A 16622-nucleotide genomic window follows, 5' to 3' on the forward strand; every position below is an offset into this window, starting at 1 on the left:
CATCCTTTTCAGAGGGTCGTTGAAGCACTTGGAAGGTTTATCTCTGTACTCAGAGTGACCTGAGTAGTGCTTCTGGCTTCAGTGGTCTGCAATTTTTTTCTCTGGAAATCCATTCCTACTTCCAACACCATTCCAAGGGTGTTCATCCCAAATTGTATAGCTAAAAGTCTGTAGATACTGTCATCCAGGTCATGGTCCCAAAGGTGCTTTGGGACAACCATGACCTGGATGACTGAGAATCTCTACAGATTCTCGGCTACCAAGTAGAGTACAGGGTAGTCCACAGGATTTTTGCATCTGAGCTCTGGTCATTCAAAGCACTAGCATCATGTCTTGAGAGTGAAATTTTATGTTTTCTTCTGCCATTTCACATTAGTGGAAGATCTATCTTGCCTCTCAAATTGCCTCTTAATCTAAAATGGCCATTTATAAACATTAATAAACAAGCCATTACTAGGGCATAAGTCATAGCAAGTACAAATGGTCGGTTTGCCTTTGTCCAATAGTGAAAAAGCTTAGGACTAGACCTGGGTAGAATTTTAGGTAGGAGACACCAGGTTATTGCGAAGATGGGTCATTTTTCTTGCAGAATATATTTGAACAGCCATTCTTTAAAACCTGTTCATCATTTGCCACTATTAAATCCATGGAAATTTAGCTTAGATCTCATGACTGGAGCCTGTCATAATACTGCATACAGAATGCATTTTGCTCTAGTTGAGCTGATATATTTGCGGTATGATGCATGCTTTGTCTAGTCTGCCAATATTCCTGTGAAATGTATACATTTAATTATCTTCAACAATTTACTTAACTAGGAACATAATTCAGTTTTACACACAGATACTACAATTTGTTTCTCACATGCTAAACCAATCAGAAGCATTGCTTTTTACCATGTCCAGGATATAGAGGATTTTATTAATTACAACCCCTGGTAATTTTCATCTCAGTATTCCCAAACGAAGAGCCACTTTATGGTGTATAGTGAAGTGTATAGTATTTCACCCACATTTAAGTACTTTTAATGTTTGAAAAAGGAAACTGTTGTGTTATTGTTTGTGAAATGTGTCAGATCATTTTTGTTTACAGTTGCTATAGAAAACCTTTTAAAATGTTTCTGGTCATTTAAAATATTCCTAGTCACGGATTCTTTTTCTCTCACATCAACATGTACTTTCAAATATTCAAACAGGATTATTCTCTGCTTCAGTATCTTTTTGTTTGGTGCTGTTCTTGATTCAAGCACTGCATCCATAGACAAGGGCATTTTGATATTCTGCTGAAACAAATTCCTCAGATTCTAAAGTTATATTCTACATGTTTTATGTCACGGTAGTTTGTGCATTCCACTTGTTAAACTTTTTTCAACTTCAGGAATGTTTGGAGTGATATGACTAATTAGCAGCTTTTTATTTGTAGTGCTTACTATGCAATCCTTGTGACATAGTCCATGGACACTTGAAAGAATACATGAATATAAATGCTTTTATTATGATCTTAGGATACAGAATTGTTTATTAATGCAGCACTGTCAACATTAAAAAAATTAGTCCAAAGACAATTACAGAAGAATGTATTCTTTCCAAACCCTGTATCCCACTATAATTTTAACATGCAATTTGAAAGACTTGCATCACACAGATGCTTTTTGCCGAGCTGGCAAGGAGAGTGCTGCATGAAGTTGAGGTATATTGGTTTCTATTATGTACAGTAGTCAGACTTTGTAGGTTGTCTTCCTTTAATTCTAATGAGTGCTAGCTTCGCAAATAATTTTTTGGGTGTCCTAAAACAATCAGTGAGCTCTGGTAAGTGTCTTGTTCCTTGACCATTAAGAATTTAGTGGTTTGGATGCCAGCCATTATATAACATTATGCTGCACTATATGGAAATATGCCAGTACAGTCGGGGAGTTTTGGCAGACTAAAGTATGGATCTGCTCATAAAGATCTTTTCTGTGGGAATTTAATTATAGTCAACCTTGAATGATCTTCAAAACTAAGTTTTGCATTTGGGTAGTATTTGGATATAAAATTACCAGGAAATTCCAGGTCTATAGCCTAGATTAAAAAGTTGAAAAAAACATTCTGGAAGAAGACAAAAGCAATGGCTTCTATATTATTTCAAAAGAATTATACAAACTTGCCCTGAAAGTCATAGAAATCAAATTTCACTTGATGGAAAATCAATTTTTGAAATGTTCAAATACTAAAACTTAAAATATTAAGTTAGCAAATCTTGACAAAAGCAACACATGCCCTATACTTCCATGCTCTTTGTGTACTGTATCAGAAATTAATCACTGCCAAATTTATCAGTTTTGTTATATACTTAATGTGAATATTTTCATTATCAATGAGAAATTCATATTTTATAGATATCCTTTTTTGATATAAACTTATCCTACTTATAGGGCTGGAGTGATTCACTTATTCATCAAGAAACAAGAAAATTAGATCTCTGCTTTTGAAAAATTGCTGCTATCTTAAAACGGAAATATAAGAAAGTCTTATTTAAGAAATCTAAACTAGTAACTTGAGAAATGACAGACTCAGAATTGGCAAACTGATGCAAAATATTTATTCCAAGTTAGTTATCTTTTGATGCAGTAGTTTTCCCCTCATACAGACTCAATGTGATAGTCACTTTTTTAAATCTGTAAATAATGTTATCAAAATAATCTTAATCTTTGAAATCCCACAAAAATTTTATATTTTAACAATCCACCCTGAATATCAAGGTTGCAAGAACACAAACAATTCCTATATCCAAATATTTTACAGCTGTATCCCCCCCAAAAGAAAAACCAAACACGCCTGGTTAAGTGATGAAGCTCCCCGAGCCGCCAAAAAGTAAAAAAAGTTCCATGTTATTAGCATTAATTTAACACAATTAGAACTTCCGTAGCCATTTTGTCATTGACAATGATTGTTTTAGCACATTATTGCCGCACAACATTTTGCAATGTGGACGGCAGTATGAGAAGCTTGTGGTTGCCCAACTTAAGTCTTTTGCATCCTGCTCCTGATGAGACTGAACCCATGCCTTGCTCCAGAAGGCGGAATGGATTGTTCTCTATGAAGCACAGAAGGGCAAAATCAAAAAGTAGTAAGCCAATAGCTTTCTTCTTTGGGATATAATTCTTTCCCTTGTGCATGAAGTTTTCAACAATAAAAAACTGAACAGGCTTGAGATAGAATAAACTCTGCTTCATTCGAACCCCAAACATTTATGTGCTGAACTACAAACTGAGTTTGCTGGGTTGGTTTTATATAATGGATTTTTGGTGCCCAACTTCAGGCATCATCGTCAGAAGTTTCACTGCTACTTGTTTCTGTGTCTGACTCTTCAAACTCTGTCTTAAAAGTGCTTCTCCAGTGGGAGAATAGTTGACTGCTGCCTTGGCCTCGAAGAAATTCACTCTTCCGAAAACCATTTCTTCTTAGCTAGAGAGAAAGGAAAGAAAATTTTCATACTTGTTTCTCCTTTTCAGTCAAGATGAACTCAAAATTTATTAATTGCTGTCAGATGCACCAAACCAAAATTATTTAATTTTGATCTCTTAGTTAATTGTAATCAATGTTCTCAGAGTTTTCGACGCCGTAAGTTACAAAATAAAATAATGCTAAAAGGTAGGCAGTTGACCATACCTGCTCTGACTTTATTTGGAACTCTTTGAGCTCATCCTCTGTGAGGGGAAGGCAATTCTCATCATTCTCAGGATATTCCTGCCATCCCATTGCTTTCAGTAATCTAGCATGGAAAAGATAAAAGAATAGAAAAGGGACAGGATTAAATGTGTCATTATGGAGGAAATGATATTTTAATCCTTCTTAAGCACAAGAAAATTCACAGCTATTTTACAATATTGCTCTGTAGGAGAGAAATACTTTAATAAAGCAAGTTAGGCTAAGAGTTAAATGAAGTAGTTAAAGTAAGTGAGAATTGTGATAGAAAGTACCAAGGCAAGGTTCTCAAACTGTATGCTGGTAACTCCTTTGCGGTTATGAACAATTGGATGTAGGGGTGGTGTCACTTTTTTTTTTTATTGATCAGCCTTGTACAGACAGTGGGAGCACTGTCAAAACTTATTTGGGGCTTGGCTCCTCATTTTGTCTATGCAAGCTCAAATCGACAACTGCAGGACCACAGAGTCTGAAGATCCAGTGATTTAAATATTACAATGTATTTATGGCTGATCAGTGAAATAATTTGTTTTATTTGTGGTTGAGGTGGTGTCACAGAAATTAATGTAGTATTTTGGGAAGAGAAGAACCACAAAATTTGAGAAATCCTACATTAAAGTGATAAAAGTTTTTTAAAATCCTGTTTGTATCTTAACTACAATAAAACTACTGTTCTCAAATAACTTAGATTACATTCTTGAATTGTTACATGCCATATTGTACACCTGTTTAGAGGAGTGAAGGAATAGGAAGGAGTGAAGGAATACGAAGACAGTTTTTAAATAAAGTATTGTTTTGGTTCTTAGTAAACATAAAAAATGATCTACTTTCTCCCCATTCTACTTTGTTAAAATGGATTGTGTAGAGGCAGATGGTGAATGCCATCCTTCTGCTGTGTCTGATGAAGCAGCTCCTTAGCCAGATTGAATTGTGCCTCAATTCAAACTTCATGTAGGTTTCAGAACTGAGGAACATCTGATTGGGAGATTAAAGACTGTTTCCATGCAATCATTCTTGCTTTATCACTAAGGAGGGGGATGCCTTTCCCTCCCCTGTGAAACATTTCAATAAGGAATGGTAAAAAGGCAATACTTCCATCAGAGTGCATCAATCACAAGGTATCACATGGGTAGCAGAAGGGAAGAATGTTCATTACAAGAAGTCAAAACCTTTTGTATTGTACTGGATGACATGGAGTAAATGGGGCTATGTCAAGAAACCACATGTTCTTCTCCTAGAGCTGGTTAAACCTCTGTTGATTTCTATACATTTCTGGTGGGTTAATATTTTCCAGACCAACTGCCTCTTTTCTCACCTGTGTTCTGCTTCTAAAGAGTGAGAAAGATTCTCTCCCTCTTCCAAAGGCAAAGAAAGCCCATTCTGATGGCAGTTCTCCTCCCAGTTTTCCTTTGGTTCTGCTGTACTGCCACCATCCACCTAGACAGGAACAAAAAAAAAGACAGATCAAAATCACACTCATGTAATTCTTTTAGCATTCATCAATGATATTTTAGAAAGTTATCTAAATTACATCCTCAAGTAGTATAGGCTTTACGATGAGGCTAATAACCTCCTCAAACTAACATTTAGAAACAACTGATTATCAAAAATGTTAATATCTGTTTAATTTAGAATATAATTGTATTAAGATTTTTGATTATAATAAAAGCTAATACAAACTAAATTTAAACTATAGGAGTAAAAAGTGCAAGAAAAAAGAGAAACATAATATAATAAAAAGAAGCTCACAAGACACTTGCAGCATCTCACAGTAATGAGCACCATTTGCAACTTCACTGCCAGCTTCTGGCAAGCAAAGTCAATGGGGAAGCCAGTGGGAGGTCACACATTGTGATCACATGATGTTGCACTTAGCCATGTGGCATTTCCTTAAATGACAGCAGTTCTGTTGCAACTGCTGCCGTAAATTGGTTGTAGTACACAATATTTTACAATCACATTACTCAGCAATGGAATTATTAGTCCCAATTACCATAGTTAAATGAGGACAGTCTGCATGAGTTTATAACACAGGACCAAGAATAAAAAAAATAGTAACAAACTCCACCATGACTAATAACAGTGCACAGTGTTCCCATGCATTAGTTCAACAGATGTTGCAAAAAATGCATGAAACCTTTAAAAAAATCAACATTTAGATCATTTTCTTCAAAAAGTATTATTCATTCTGAAAGGTGAAAAGAAATTCCAATTATTATAATTATAAAAATTAAGTGTCTATGCTATATACTTTGTATTTCTAAGGTTAAGCATAATTTATTTTAATTTGTCCTCCAAAATATAAATTATACAACAATCACACAAACATGAGGACAAAAACATCACTCCTAATATCTTCAAAACTATCATTAATATTTGCTACAAGTTTTTGTTTTCCATATTTTATACAAGACATCAGAAATCAGAATCATGATGCATATGCTAGCCCTGTGATGGCACGCATGCCAGAGGTGGCACAAAGAGACCTCTCTCTGGGCATGCAAGCCATCGCTCCAGCTCAGCTCCGCTGCGCATGCATGTGAGCGTCTCCCGCTGGCCAGCTGGTCTTCGGGTCTCTGCCATGCATGCGCAGGGCACATACATGGGAACTTGCATGTGAGGGGCAGGGCTCATGCACAAGTCACATGCGCATGCACAGGGTATGCACATATGCGCTTTCGGCACTTGATGCCAAAAAGGTTAGCCATTACTGTGCTAGCTGTTGCGGAAAGTAGCAAGTTTACTAAATAAGCATGTAAGAAATACTAGAAAATTATTTAAAAACAACTCTTGACATTATTTTTTAAAAAAACATGGAACCCTCACATCCTCCAGTTTGTTGTTCTCATGGCGCTCTGGCAATTCTCCATTCCTGTCATCCTTCAGAGCTTTTAAGAACTCACTCTTCTTATCTGTGGTGCGGCGCATCAGCTTTGTCAAGCGAGAGGAGTTTATTTCAATAGGAGGGGTGGTACTGGAGGGACTCTGGGAATAGAGTAACAGCATTGTTAAATCTATTGTGATTCACTGATTTGATAGAGAGCGTTGAAATTGGTTAGTCCCTACTGATCTATATCATGTTTATATCCACTATACGTGCTTACCTCTTTGGAAGAGGTGAGGACAGAGCCACTGGTTAACACAGCTGGTTTGGTTACAGACACAGGACTGGTAAAAGCTGAATCACGGCTGGAGGTTAGTGAGCTTGGTTTATGTTCACTTCTGTTAGCTTTCCATTGATTTGGCTATAATGAAGAAATGTACAGTAACAATAGAAATATATTTGCCTAAAACCAACACTGACTTAGTAAAAATATTGTCTTCTTAACATCTGCACTTATTTAAAATGCCCCTTTTGGGATTTGTCGTACATTTATCTGACATAGCTATGTTCCAGATCCTAACAATAACACCTCCCAGAATATAAAATGATTTGGAAAAATAACAAATGATCCCAAATAAAGAAAAAACAGTGCTAGAAAATGAAAGTGAAGGAAAATGTTTTATTTATTATTTTTCCCCGTTAAATTTCTTATGGTCACACTTCAATAAACTCTTGTAATGAAAAACGTCGGTAAAACAGGACAGTTTAGATTAAAAACAGCCACTCCCCAACCTAGTACATTTACCCCAGAGTCTCAACAAAGCCAGGTTTTAAGGGCTTTATGGAACCTGAGGAGAATGAGTTTGTCATCTGTATCTTTGAAGAGATGCTTCCTAGTGATTCTGAATCTGCCTGAATGTACTTGGCAGGCAGAAACAGTGGAAGAGAAACAGTCCCTCAGATAGCCAGGCTTTATGCCATAAACAGCTTTAAAAACCATGAATTTGCACCAAGAAATCAAGTGGTAACCAATGCAGCTTTTCTGTGACATGAGCAGAGTGAGTAGTGGGCCTTATTGCTCATACCATTCCATTTTAAACCAGCTGTGGCTTCCAGACAATCTTTAAGGATAGCCCCATGTAGAACAGATTGCAAAAGTCAAATTGAGAGGCAAGCAGGGCATGAGGGACTTTAAGGACTCTTAATTGAGAAAAAGGGCACACCTGGCGCACAAGATGAACCTGTACCAAAGTTTTCCAGGCCACAGCTGCTACCTGCTCTTTGAGCAGTAGTTGTTAGTGTAGGAATCCAAGGTTGTGCCAATGCCAAAATACAACCTCATCCAAGAGTAATAGTGAAAGTATCCCAACCAAGGGGGACCCAGTCAGCCAAAGCCACTCAGTCTTGTCAGAATTGAATTGAAAGCTATTTCTGTGTACCTTTGATGGGGGTGCTGCAGGCTTAGGAACCAGATTTTTGTAGACACTTGGGACAATGGGGGTTGCCTTGTTGCCATTTGAAAGCTGAGGTCCTGGTGATGTGAATGCAGCTGAGAAGGCGGCAGCAGGATCCTCTTTTGAAACCTTTTTGATGACCAGCATCTTGGTAGGTTGCTTGGCACTAGGAGGATTTTCTAATAAAATAACATGGAAGAAACTTAGTATTTTAACAAAAAAATGAGTTCATACCAGTCCATCTCTTGTACCTGCATAAAGTTATTGGAGATGAATTTGGAAGCTGAAAATTAATAATATCTAAATGTTAAACAAATAAACTGGTTTTTTTTAAAGAAGTCCTATAAGAATATTTTTATGATCTTATAAGCTTATGTTTTTTATGATCTTATAAGCCCAATTATAATGTTGAATGTTGAGTATCAAAAATCTAGCAACTGCATAAGATTTTAGGATTTAAGATCTTCAGGAAAGCATTTTGGAATTGTTAAAGGGAATCTCAAGCACATTAAGCATGCTCAAGAGAGTAAGGTTTCACAGTCCACTAGAAATATATACCTGAATAGTATTGAGCCTACTTCATTAAGAGTACATTTTTGGGAAGAGCTAAATGCAGTATTTCTTGGAATACTGGATTCCTGGTATACATACAATTAGAAAAAAATAATAATGGAGTGTCAGTTCACATTTTTGGGGCACTGTGACTTCTGAATGAATAAAAAAATCATGTAGCTATTCAAAGATACTAATGCAGCTCTCTCTTGTGCTATGTACCTGAAGATTTTTATGTAAACATTTTGGACATCAGGGAAAAATCTTGACATTTTATGATCTTCTACATGACAGTCTCAATAATGTCATTTTTTGAATGGGCAGAATTATATCTATTAAGTATGAAAAACTTTACATTGACCTTTTTAAAGTAACATAATTTTCTACAGTTCTCCTGCTATGGATGTCTTTGAATTCCCCAGTGTATGGGGCTTATTTACACATCCAACATCAACTAAATAAGTATGCTATTTAAAAACAATTTTTACAACTTCTGGTGCTTAGGTTCTTCATGCATTTCTTGAGTGTGCATAAACGTCTGAGGTTTATGAATCAATACTAATACTAATGCCAGTCTGGTGGGGAAATGAGATGATGTACCCATATCTAGTTTCTGAACAATATTCTACCATTCCTAAAAATAGGCAAGCCTCTTACAATTTATTTCTGAAGTATAATTTCTAATTCTAATGTAACACAACATAGAGAAGAAAAAACTTATTTAGTTATTTTTATAAACTGACTAAATAGAACAAGATTAGACTATTTCTACAACTACAGAAAATACCTCTCAAGGCAAGGCTTCGGTGGCGGCAGGAATCCGCGATCGTGCGCAGTTCCTGCTGTGCTCGCTGCTGGAGTGCCCCCGATCCAGTTGGATTTGGGGGTTAATAGTTACCCTGTAGAGGTGACTGAAGACAGGGGAGATCCAGCAGGGCTCCGGGGGAATCGCAACCCCCCTCCTCAGCTGGCTTAACTCCCTTTTCCAAAAGCGGTAGAGCGGCGGTCAGCAATGGCCGCCACAAAGAAGCTTTCATCCGGACAAGATTGTGCAGGAGGAGGCTGAGAAAGTGAAAGTTTTTGGCTGAACCGGGATAACAAGTAACATCTAAATACCCTGGAAACTTAACTTCATTAAAGATACATTGCTCCCAAAGAAGATCGTAAAAAGCGGCAGATGAAAGTTAAAAGGGAAAGTTTTGTTTTTTCTCACTCTCCTTCCCTACGGAAATAGCAGATGGAAATCGGAAAAAACCGTTTTGGCATCAGCAGGTAATTAAATTTGAAAATTAAAGCCAAGGGGACATTAAAGATTTCTGAACATTGGAACTGAAAAAAAATAATTCTTTTTTTGCTATAAGTGGGAAGGGAGAGGTAAAGAATTAATATTAAGACTTCGCTGGAGGAGGCTGCTTGGAGCTTATAAGATCAGAGTTAAACTGTAATAAGACTTCTAAAAGATACATTTTGGAACTTTGCAATTGAACTGTACCCCAGGAAGAGAAAGTATAAAAAGAAGAAAGTGCTAAATGAAACAGCTGGATTGCTTGGTGACTTTGGGACCTTTGGAAATTATTATTTGAAAGATTAAAAACATTTGGGTTGTTTAAAAATTTTTCACAATGGCATTATCTGTTGAAGAACTGAAAATGGAATTTAAAAAGCTAAAAGAAGAGGAACAAGAAGGGAAGGGCTCTTCTGGATCTGTTTTTCATTTCTTAGAAATGGCAATTTCTACCTATCAGGAATTACAAGAACAAGAAGGTTGGGAGGAAGAAGAAGAAGCCATCTTTAATGAACAAGCAACTTTAACTGGGGAAGAAAAGGGAAAGAGGGGAAAGAGAATGGAGAATTTAAGACTTAAAAGAACAACCAAAAAAGGGAAAAAATAAGGTGAAAAATTGATACAATGTCAGAAAGCAACAGAAAAGAGGAATACAGAAGAGAGTAGAAATGAAGAGGGTGGAGATCAAGAGATGGGGGGGTAAAAAGGCTAGATCGGAGAAGAAAGGAAGGGAAAAAGTGAAGAGAAGTTACAAAGGTTTGAAACAAGATGTAAAGAAACGGGTTTTTTTTTCAGAGATAAAGGGTAAAAACATAATTAAAAAAGGAGATTCTGCAAAAGTACATAAGACTGTATTGTTGTATCTGTATTTGACATAAAATTAGAAAACTGGAATATTATATGATTTAATAAAATATTAAAGGGAATGTGTAAAATGCTTAAGATTTAATGATAGAGTTTAATTTGTTATGGATTATTGTTTTAATTATATTATAAATTTATTATTTTCTTATTTTAAAATGTAGTACGTAGCTTTAGAATGTACTAAGCAGAATCAGAATGAAAACTATATATTATTTTAAGTGTTAAATTTAGGGAAAAGATATAAAAGTGTCATACTTCAATCAGTGATTACAGGAGAAATTTTGTGTTAAAGAGAAAAGATAAATTGATAATTGAAACAGAACGGACAAAAGATACAAGTATAATGATTTAAATCGAGATGAAATAAATAAAATAGAATTAAGAGAGTGAAAAGAGGGGAGAAGCTATATAGAAAATATAGAATGGTAAATAAGATATGAAATGGTATATAAAGTGAGCATGAATTTGATTTATGTCTGTACAAAAAGATGTAACCCGGGACTAAGCCGCTTTCCAAAAAGAAGTTTTATGTTTTCATGTTTTGTGTTTTGTTTGTGTATGTTTGTTTATTGAAAATTAATAAAACTTTTATAAAAAAAGAAAAAAAAGAAAATACCTCTCTGCCAATGCCTCAGTACCTACCCCAAACACCAGATGGAGTTCCAGCTGGTTTTCCCTGGCTGTGCTGTTTTCCAGCTTCTGGATTCAATGATGGCTGTAACAAGCACACCAAAAAGTCGCACATATTTCATGTTTTGTTACAAAATTTTAATTTCATTAAATTTCCTAACTAGAAATGAGCAATGACCCATTATGTTATCTACCTATATTAACATTCTGACAGTTTACCTACATAGAATCTAGTATTTGTTTTGTAATGCATTCTGACAGGAGAAAAGTGTTAACACATTAAAATCATAAGAAACAATTGTTTTAAAGCTGCGTGACACTTGGTGCATAATTAGGGGAAGAAATCTTTGGTACATGAAGTCCCTCTTAAGACTGCAAAATTACTGATGCTGATTCCTATACCACTAATGCAAGAAATGTATGGAAACTATAACATACTGTATAATATGAGTGTATCATTCTTAAAAACATAAAGTCTCTCCATCTTTGCTGGAAAAATAAACAACGTCCTGACCCCTCCTAGTATTATCTGGATAGCATGTTCTCCCTTGACATAAAGCTTTTAAACGTTATAATCTCAACATTCTTTTCCTTTCCTCAGCACCCCTACTTTGGGTACCCAAAATCACCCATATGGTTGCATTTTGTACCAGCTGAAGGTTCTGGATACTTCTCTAGGGTAGCCCAACCATGTAGAGTGCACTGCAATAATCCAACTGGGAGATGACCAGTGCATGAGTGACTGAGTGGAGCGCCTCCCTATTGAGGAAGGGCATAACTGGACCATAACACAAAGTTAAGCAAAGGTCTTCCTAGCCATGGCTACTAACTGCTCTTTAAACAGGAGTCTTGAGTCCAGGAGGACCCTGCACAGGATCTGTCTGGTGCAACCCTATCCAAGATCAGATGATAAACTCATGGATACAAATGGTTATTTGAATCAATCTCCAGGAAAAAAAATACATTTAAGGAACATCTTAACTTCATGCAGAGTATACTTACAAAATCTTCCTCCTCAAACTGTAATTTCTCCTTTTCTTCCTTCTCCTCCCTAGCTTCAGCAGTTGGCTTTTCCTGAAAAGCTGAATTCTTTCGGGAGTGGAAATTGCCATTCCAATGGCGATGAGATCCAGTTCCTCCACCTCTCTGACTCATGCCATCATGGCCACGTGAAGAACCATGCCAACCTGGTTGACTGCCAGCTAGCCCAACATGAGTTCCTTTAGAAACACCAGAATCCACAGAATCATGGCGGTGCAGGGAAGGCTGATGCCAACAGTCTGGGTAAGATATGAAGTTGCATTAACAAAGCTAGTTATCTTTTGAAAAAAATGCCACAATACACAAGACCTACTGCAAAATATATCAATATCATTATTATAGGAGCATCTCCTGTCTAATCAATTGATATTCAATCAAATCATTGACATTAGAGTATCAAACTACTGGAGTTCAAAACTGGAGGGTGGGAAGCCACAAAATGGTGGGGGAGGGGGGACACCAGCTGAAGTTCCAGCCTATTTTTTCTCCCGTGCTATTTACTTATCCATGAGTAACACACCTCCAGCAGTTCTGAGGGGGCCATTATTAAAGAAACCATCAGAAGAGTTGTGCCGTCTTCGGCTTACACCAAACCGGCCTTCTCCTCGAGGAAGATGTTCTCCATGCTTTTCAAAAGTAGCTCCAGGAGCCTATGAATAAAGGGGAAACATGTAAAGACGGCTGTGATCGTATTAACAGAATATACAGTCATGTATATTTCAGAAGAGGCCAACAGGTCAACAGGAAATGTAAAAATAATCAAAGTCACACATAAGACACACAGAATAACTTTATGTATCAGACTTTAACAATATAATTTTGCATTCTTTAAAATATTTATCAGAATTCATTTGAAATATTTAACAATACAGCAAGTCACTCTGTGAGGAGATGGGTGGTTCCAAAATGTGATAAATATAATAAATACATTAATAAGATATTTGTTACTACAGCACACTAAATTGGTAAGTCTCAATTTAGGACTTATATAAAAAATACATCCTCCAAAACAAATTACCATATTAAAAAACCCAAACATGGAGTTATTTTTATACAAATGCATATTTTTATTTCAAATGACATCACAAGATTAAATCAACTTAGTGTTAAATATGTCTACTTTATTATAAAATAGAGCAGAAATCAATTTTGTTTCTTGTTTCAACAATGTACCTCTCTATTAATCAACTAAGCAATAGGACTGATGGAATATCAGCAACTTTCCAACAGTAGCTTTTCACTTTTAAGAGGCAGCAGGCATCAACACAATTTTTTAAAATTAAAATGAAAGAAATAAGAAAAATGGACAAAATCTCACGTGAGGAAATAAGATTATATTATTTTGAAAAAAATCACTCTATTCTAAAGGTCAGAATGTAATGCCATATTTTTTCTATTAAGTTTCCATTTTAAACTAAATATGTGGTTTTACCAAAATAACCTGAGTATGTTGAAACACTGCATATATAGTCTACTTCAATTTTAAAGGGTTGGCACACCCCAAATTCCTTCAATTAAATAACGTCACCTAACAAGACCCCAGAAGCAAAAGCCTTTTCTGCAGCAGCGCCTATCCACTAGAATAAAGTTTGTCCCTAGATCCAAAGGGCCCCCCCCCCCCACTCTGAATGGTGAAGACCTTGCTCTTCACCAGGGCTTTCGATAGTGACCTGGTCTTGTGTAGTTTCATTTCATCTGGTCTGTTGTTCTTGCTATCTTTTACTGATGTTACTGCAATGTTACTTGTTGTGAGCCACCTTTGGCAGTATAGAAGTTTAATATAATAATTATAAATTGGAGCCAACTGGAAACAAATGTTTGAAAGTCGGAAAATAATTTATCCATATTCAATTATCAATGAACAATGATTAGCTCACACACAAAAAACACCCCAGAACAACAGAATAACAGAAGAAGCTCACAATAACAATTGGAAATATAAATGAAACTATGAATTACACAAATGATAACTTAGAAGAAATAACAACAGAACCAGTACAGGCTAATACTGGAACTGACCTACCAACAAGAATTAAAAGAGAAGATTATGCAAAATTACCAGTAGACAGATATTGCCAGCATTGGAAGTTAGTGGCCAAAAAGATCTGGCACCTTGGAAGGAGTGAATAATGTGCTTGCACAGATTAAAATAACATCTATCAAACAAACGATCAGCTTGCCTATATTAAAGTACAGTAGTGGTGGTGACAGAAGAACTGGATATTCAAACCCGTAGCAGAAGATCAAACAGGAGACCAAGATAAAGAAATTTTAGGAGGAGCCCTCCTATTCTACAACCAATTACGATACAGGTAGTCCTCAACTTCCGACCACAATTGAGCCCAAAATTTATGTTAAGTGAGAAATTTGTTAAGTGAATTTGCCCCATTTTATGACTTTTCTCACCACATTTGTTAAGTGAATCACTGGAGTTCTTAAATTAGTAACATGGTTGTTCAGTGGTTTCCCCATTGATTTTGATTGTCAGAAAGTCGCAATAGGGAATCATATATTGATTCCCTCATGGGATATCATGGGATATTGCAACCGTCATAAATGTGAGTCAGTTGTCAAGCATCCAAATGTAAATCACCTGACCGTAGGGATGCTGCAATAAGTATGAAAAATGTTAATAAGTCACTTTTTTCAGTGCCATTGTAACTTTGAATGGTCATTAAATGAACTGTTGTAAGTTGAGGACTCCCTGTACTAGGCAACACAGTATCAACAGTAGAGACCCTCAAGTCTTTCAAGACTTGAAATGGACACCTAACATTAGAACACAACGAAGAATGTTCTTCCTGCGCCAATTCAAAGAGCTCAGTCTACCCAAGGAGCTGCTGATACAGTTTACAGAGGAATTACTGAGTCTGACATTTGTACTTCTATAACTGGTTTGGTACAGCAACTAAACAGTTCAGGTACAGACTTCAAGGGATAGCTAGGACTGCAGAAAAAAACAATTGCAACTAGTCTGCCTTCCATCAACGACCTGTATATTGCACAAGCTAGAAAGAGAGCTGAGAAAATATCTACAGACCCCTCGCATCCTGGGCACAAACTGTTTCAACTTCTCCCCTTAGGACACCAGTATAGTATAAAGCAGCGGTTGCCAACTGGTGGGCCACGGCCCACTGGTGGGCCGTGAGAAAATTTTGGTGGGCCGCAGAGAAATCTCACCCCCAGAGCACCCCCACAAAGCAATTAATCCAGGCTGCTCAGAAACAAGGTTGTGGACAACATGGCTCATAGGAACTCTCCCGGTCACTCACTCCTTACCCGGTAAACTTGCCTGCTAAATTGCTATTTTTCCTTTTTCTGACCATCATCTGTTCCGCTGTGCCGGGAGATTTAGATTAGCTAGGAAGCAGGAAATGGTTGGATTTCGTGCTTTCTAGCTAGTCTTCAGATCTTCGGCTCAGCACAGCCGAACCTCCCTTAGGACTGAAGGTTTGCTTGCAAGCAAATTCAGTGCAGACTCACGGCAAGCAAATTTGAGAGACTGAGCTAGCCGATGGCAAATAGATAGATCACTGAATGATTATGTGAACAACTCAATCTGCCTGCTTTGCCTGATTTTGGGTAAAAGTTGCTCTTTTTTATAAAAAAAAATTCAATATTTACATGCATGGTATGTTGTGAGTTGATTTTGTGAGTTTGCTTGCTAGCAAATTTTTTATGACAGACTGAGCTAGCCAATGGCAGATAGATAGATTTCTGAATGAATCTGTGATTCTGTGAGCAACTCAATCTGCCTGCCTGCTTTGCCTGATTTTGGGTAAAAGTTGCTCTTTTTTTATAAAAAATTCAATATTTATGTAAATATTTATAATATTTACATACAAGCCATGCCTAGCCAGTCACATGAACACCAAGCCACATCCACAAATTAGGCCACACCCACAGAACCGGTTAGTGGTCCCTGGGATCGAAAATTATGAGTTTGGTGATCCCTGAGGTCCAAAAGGTTGGCGACCCCTGGTATACTGCATTGCCAAAACAACTAGACACAAAAACAGCCCATTCCCCCTGTCCAGCCATCACTCTGCTAAACACATTATTTCCACAGCACTGTCTTATGCCCAAGGGTATCTAACCATGTAGTAGGACTGTATTACTATTATTCTTCTCATCTTTCCTGTTACCTACTCCTATTGGTATCTTATGACTATCAATTCGTATCTTATGGTTTATATTTATCACATTGTTGCTTGTATGTATACTGAGAACTTATGCACTGGAGACAAATTCCTTGTGTGTCCAATCACACCTGGCCAATAAAGAAC

The 16622-nt window shown here is 36.7% G+C and overlaps 1 protein-coding gene across 2 annotated transcripts in view; it reads right to left on the bottom strand.

Moving 5' to 3' along the window:
* Nucleotides 1–2557: 2557 nt before the first annotated feature.
* Nucleotides 2558–16622, bottom strand: part of GPBP1L1 (GC-rich promoter binding protein 1 like 1) — a 33159-nt gene continuing 19094 nt past the window's right edge. For both annotated transcript variants that reach the window (XM_026665779.2, XM_087960188.1), the window contains exons 4-12: nucleotides 12857–12986; nucleotides 12298–12575; nucleotides 11308–11380; nucleotides 7950–8143; nucleotides 6791–6931; nucleotides 6513–6671; nucleotides 5002–5123; nucleotides 3651–3753; nucleotides 2558–3446 (exon numbers count right to left, since the gene is read on the bottom strand). In XM_026665779.2, coding sequence (XP_026521564.1) covers nucleotides 3297–3446; nucleotides 3651–3753; nucleotides 5002–5123; nucleotides 6513–6671; nucleotides 6791–6931; nucleotides 7950–8143; nucleotides 11308–11380; nucleotides 12298–12575; nucleotides 12857–12986 — 1350 coding nt within the window. In that variant the 3' untranslated portion in view covers nucleotides 2558–3296. The remainder of the gene's footprint in view (nucleotides 3447–3650; nucleotides 3754–5001; nucleotides 5124–6512; nucleotides 6672–6790; nucleotides 6932–7949; nucleotides 8144–11307; nucleotides 11381–12297; nucleotides 12576–12856; nucleotides 12987–16622) is intronic.

Source organism: Notechis scutatus, chromosome 3 (assembly GCF_049901735.1).
Source record: "Notechis scutatus isolate UNSWTSFEM ecotype Mainland chromosome 3, rNotScu1.2, whole genome shotgun sequence".
Lineage (NCBI taxonomy): Eukaryota > Metazoa > Chordata > Lepidosauria > Squamata > Elapidae > Notechis > Notechis scutatus.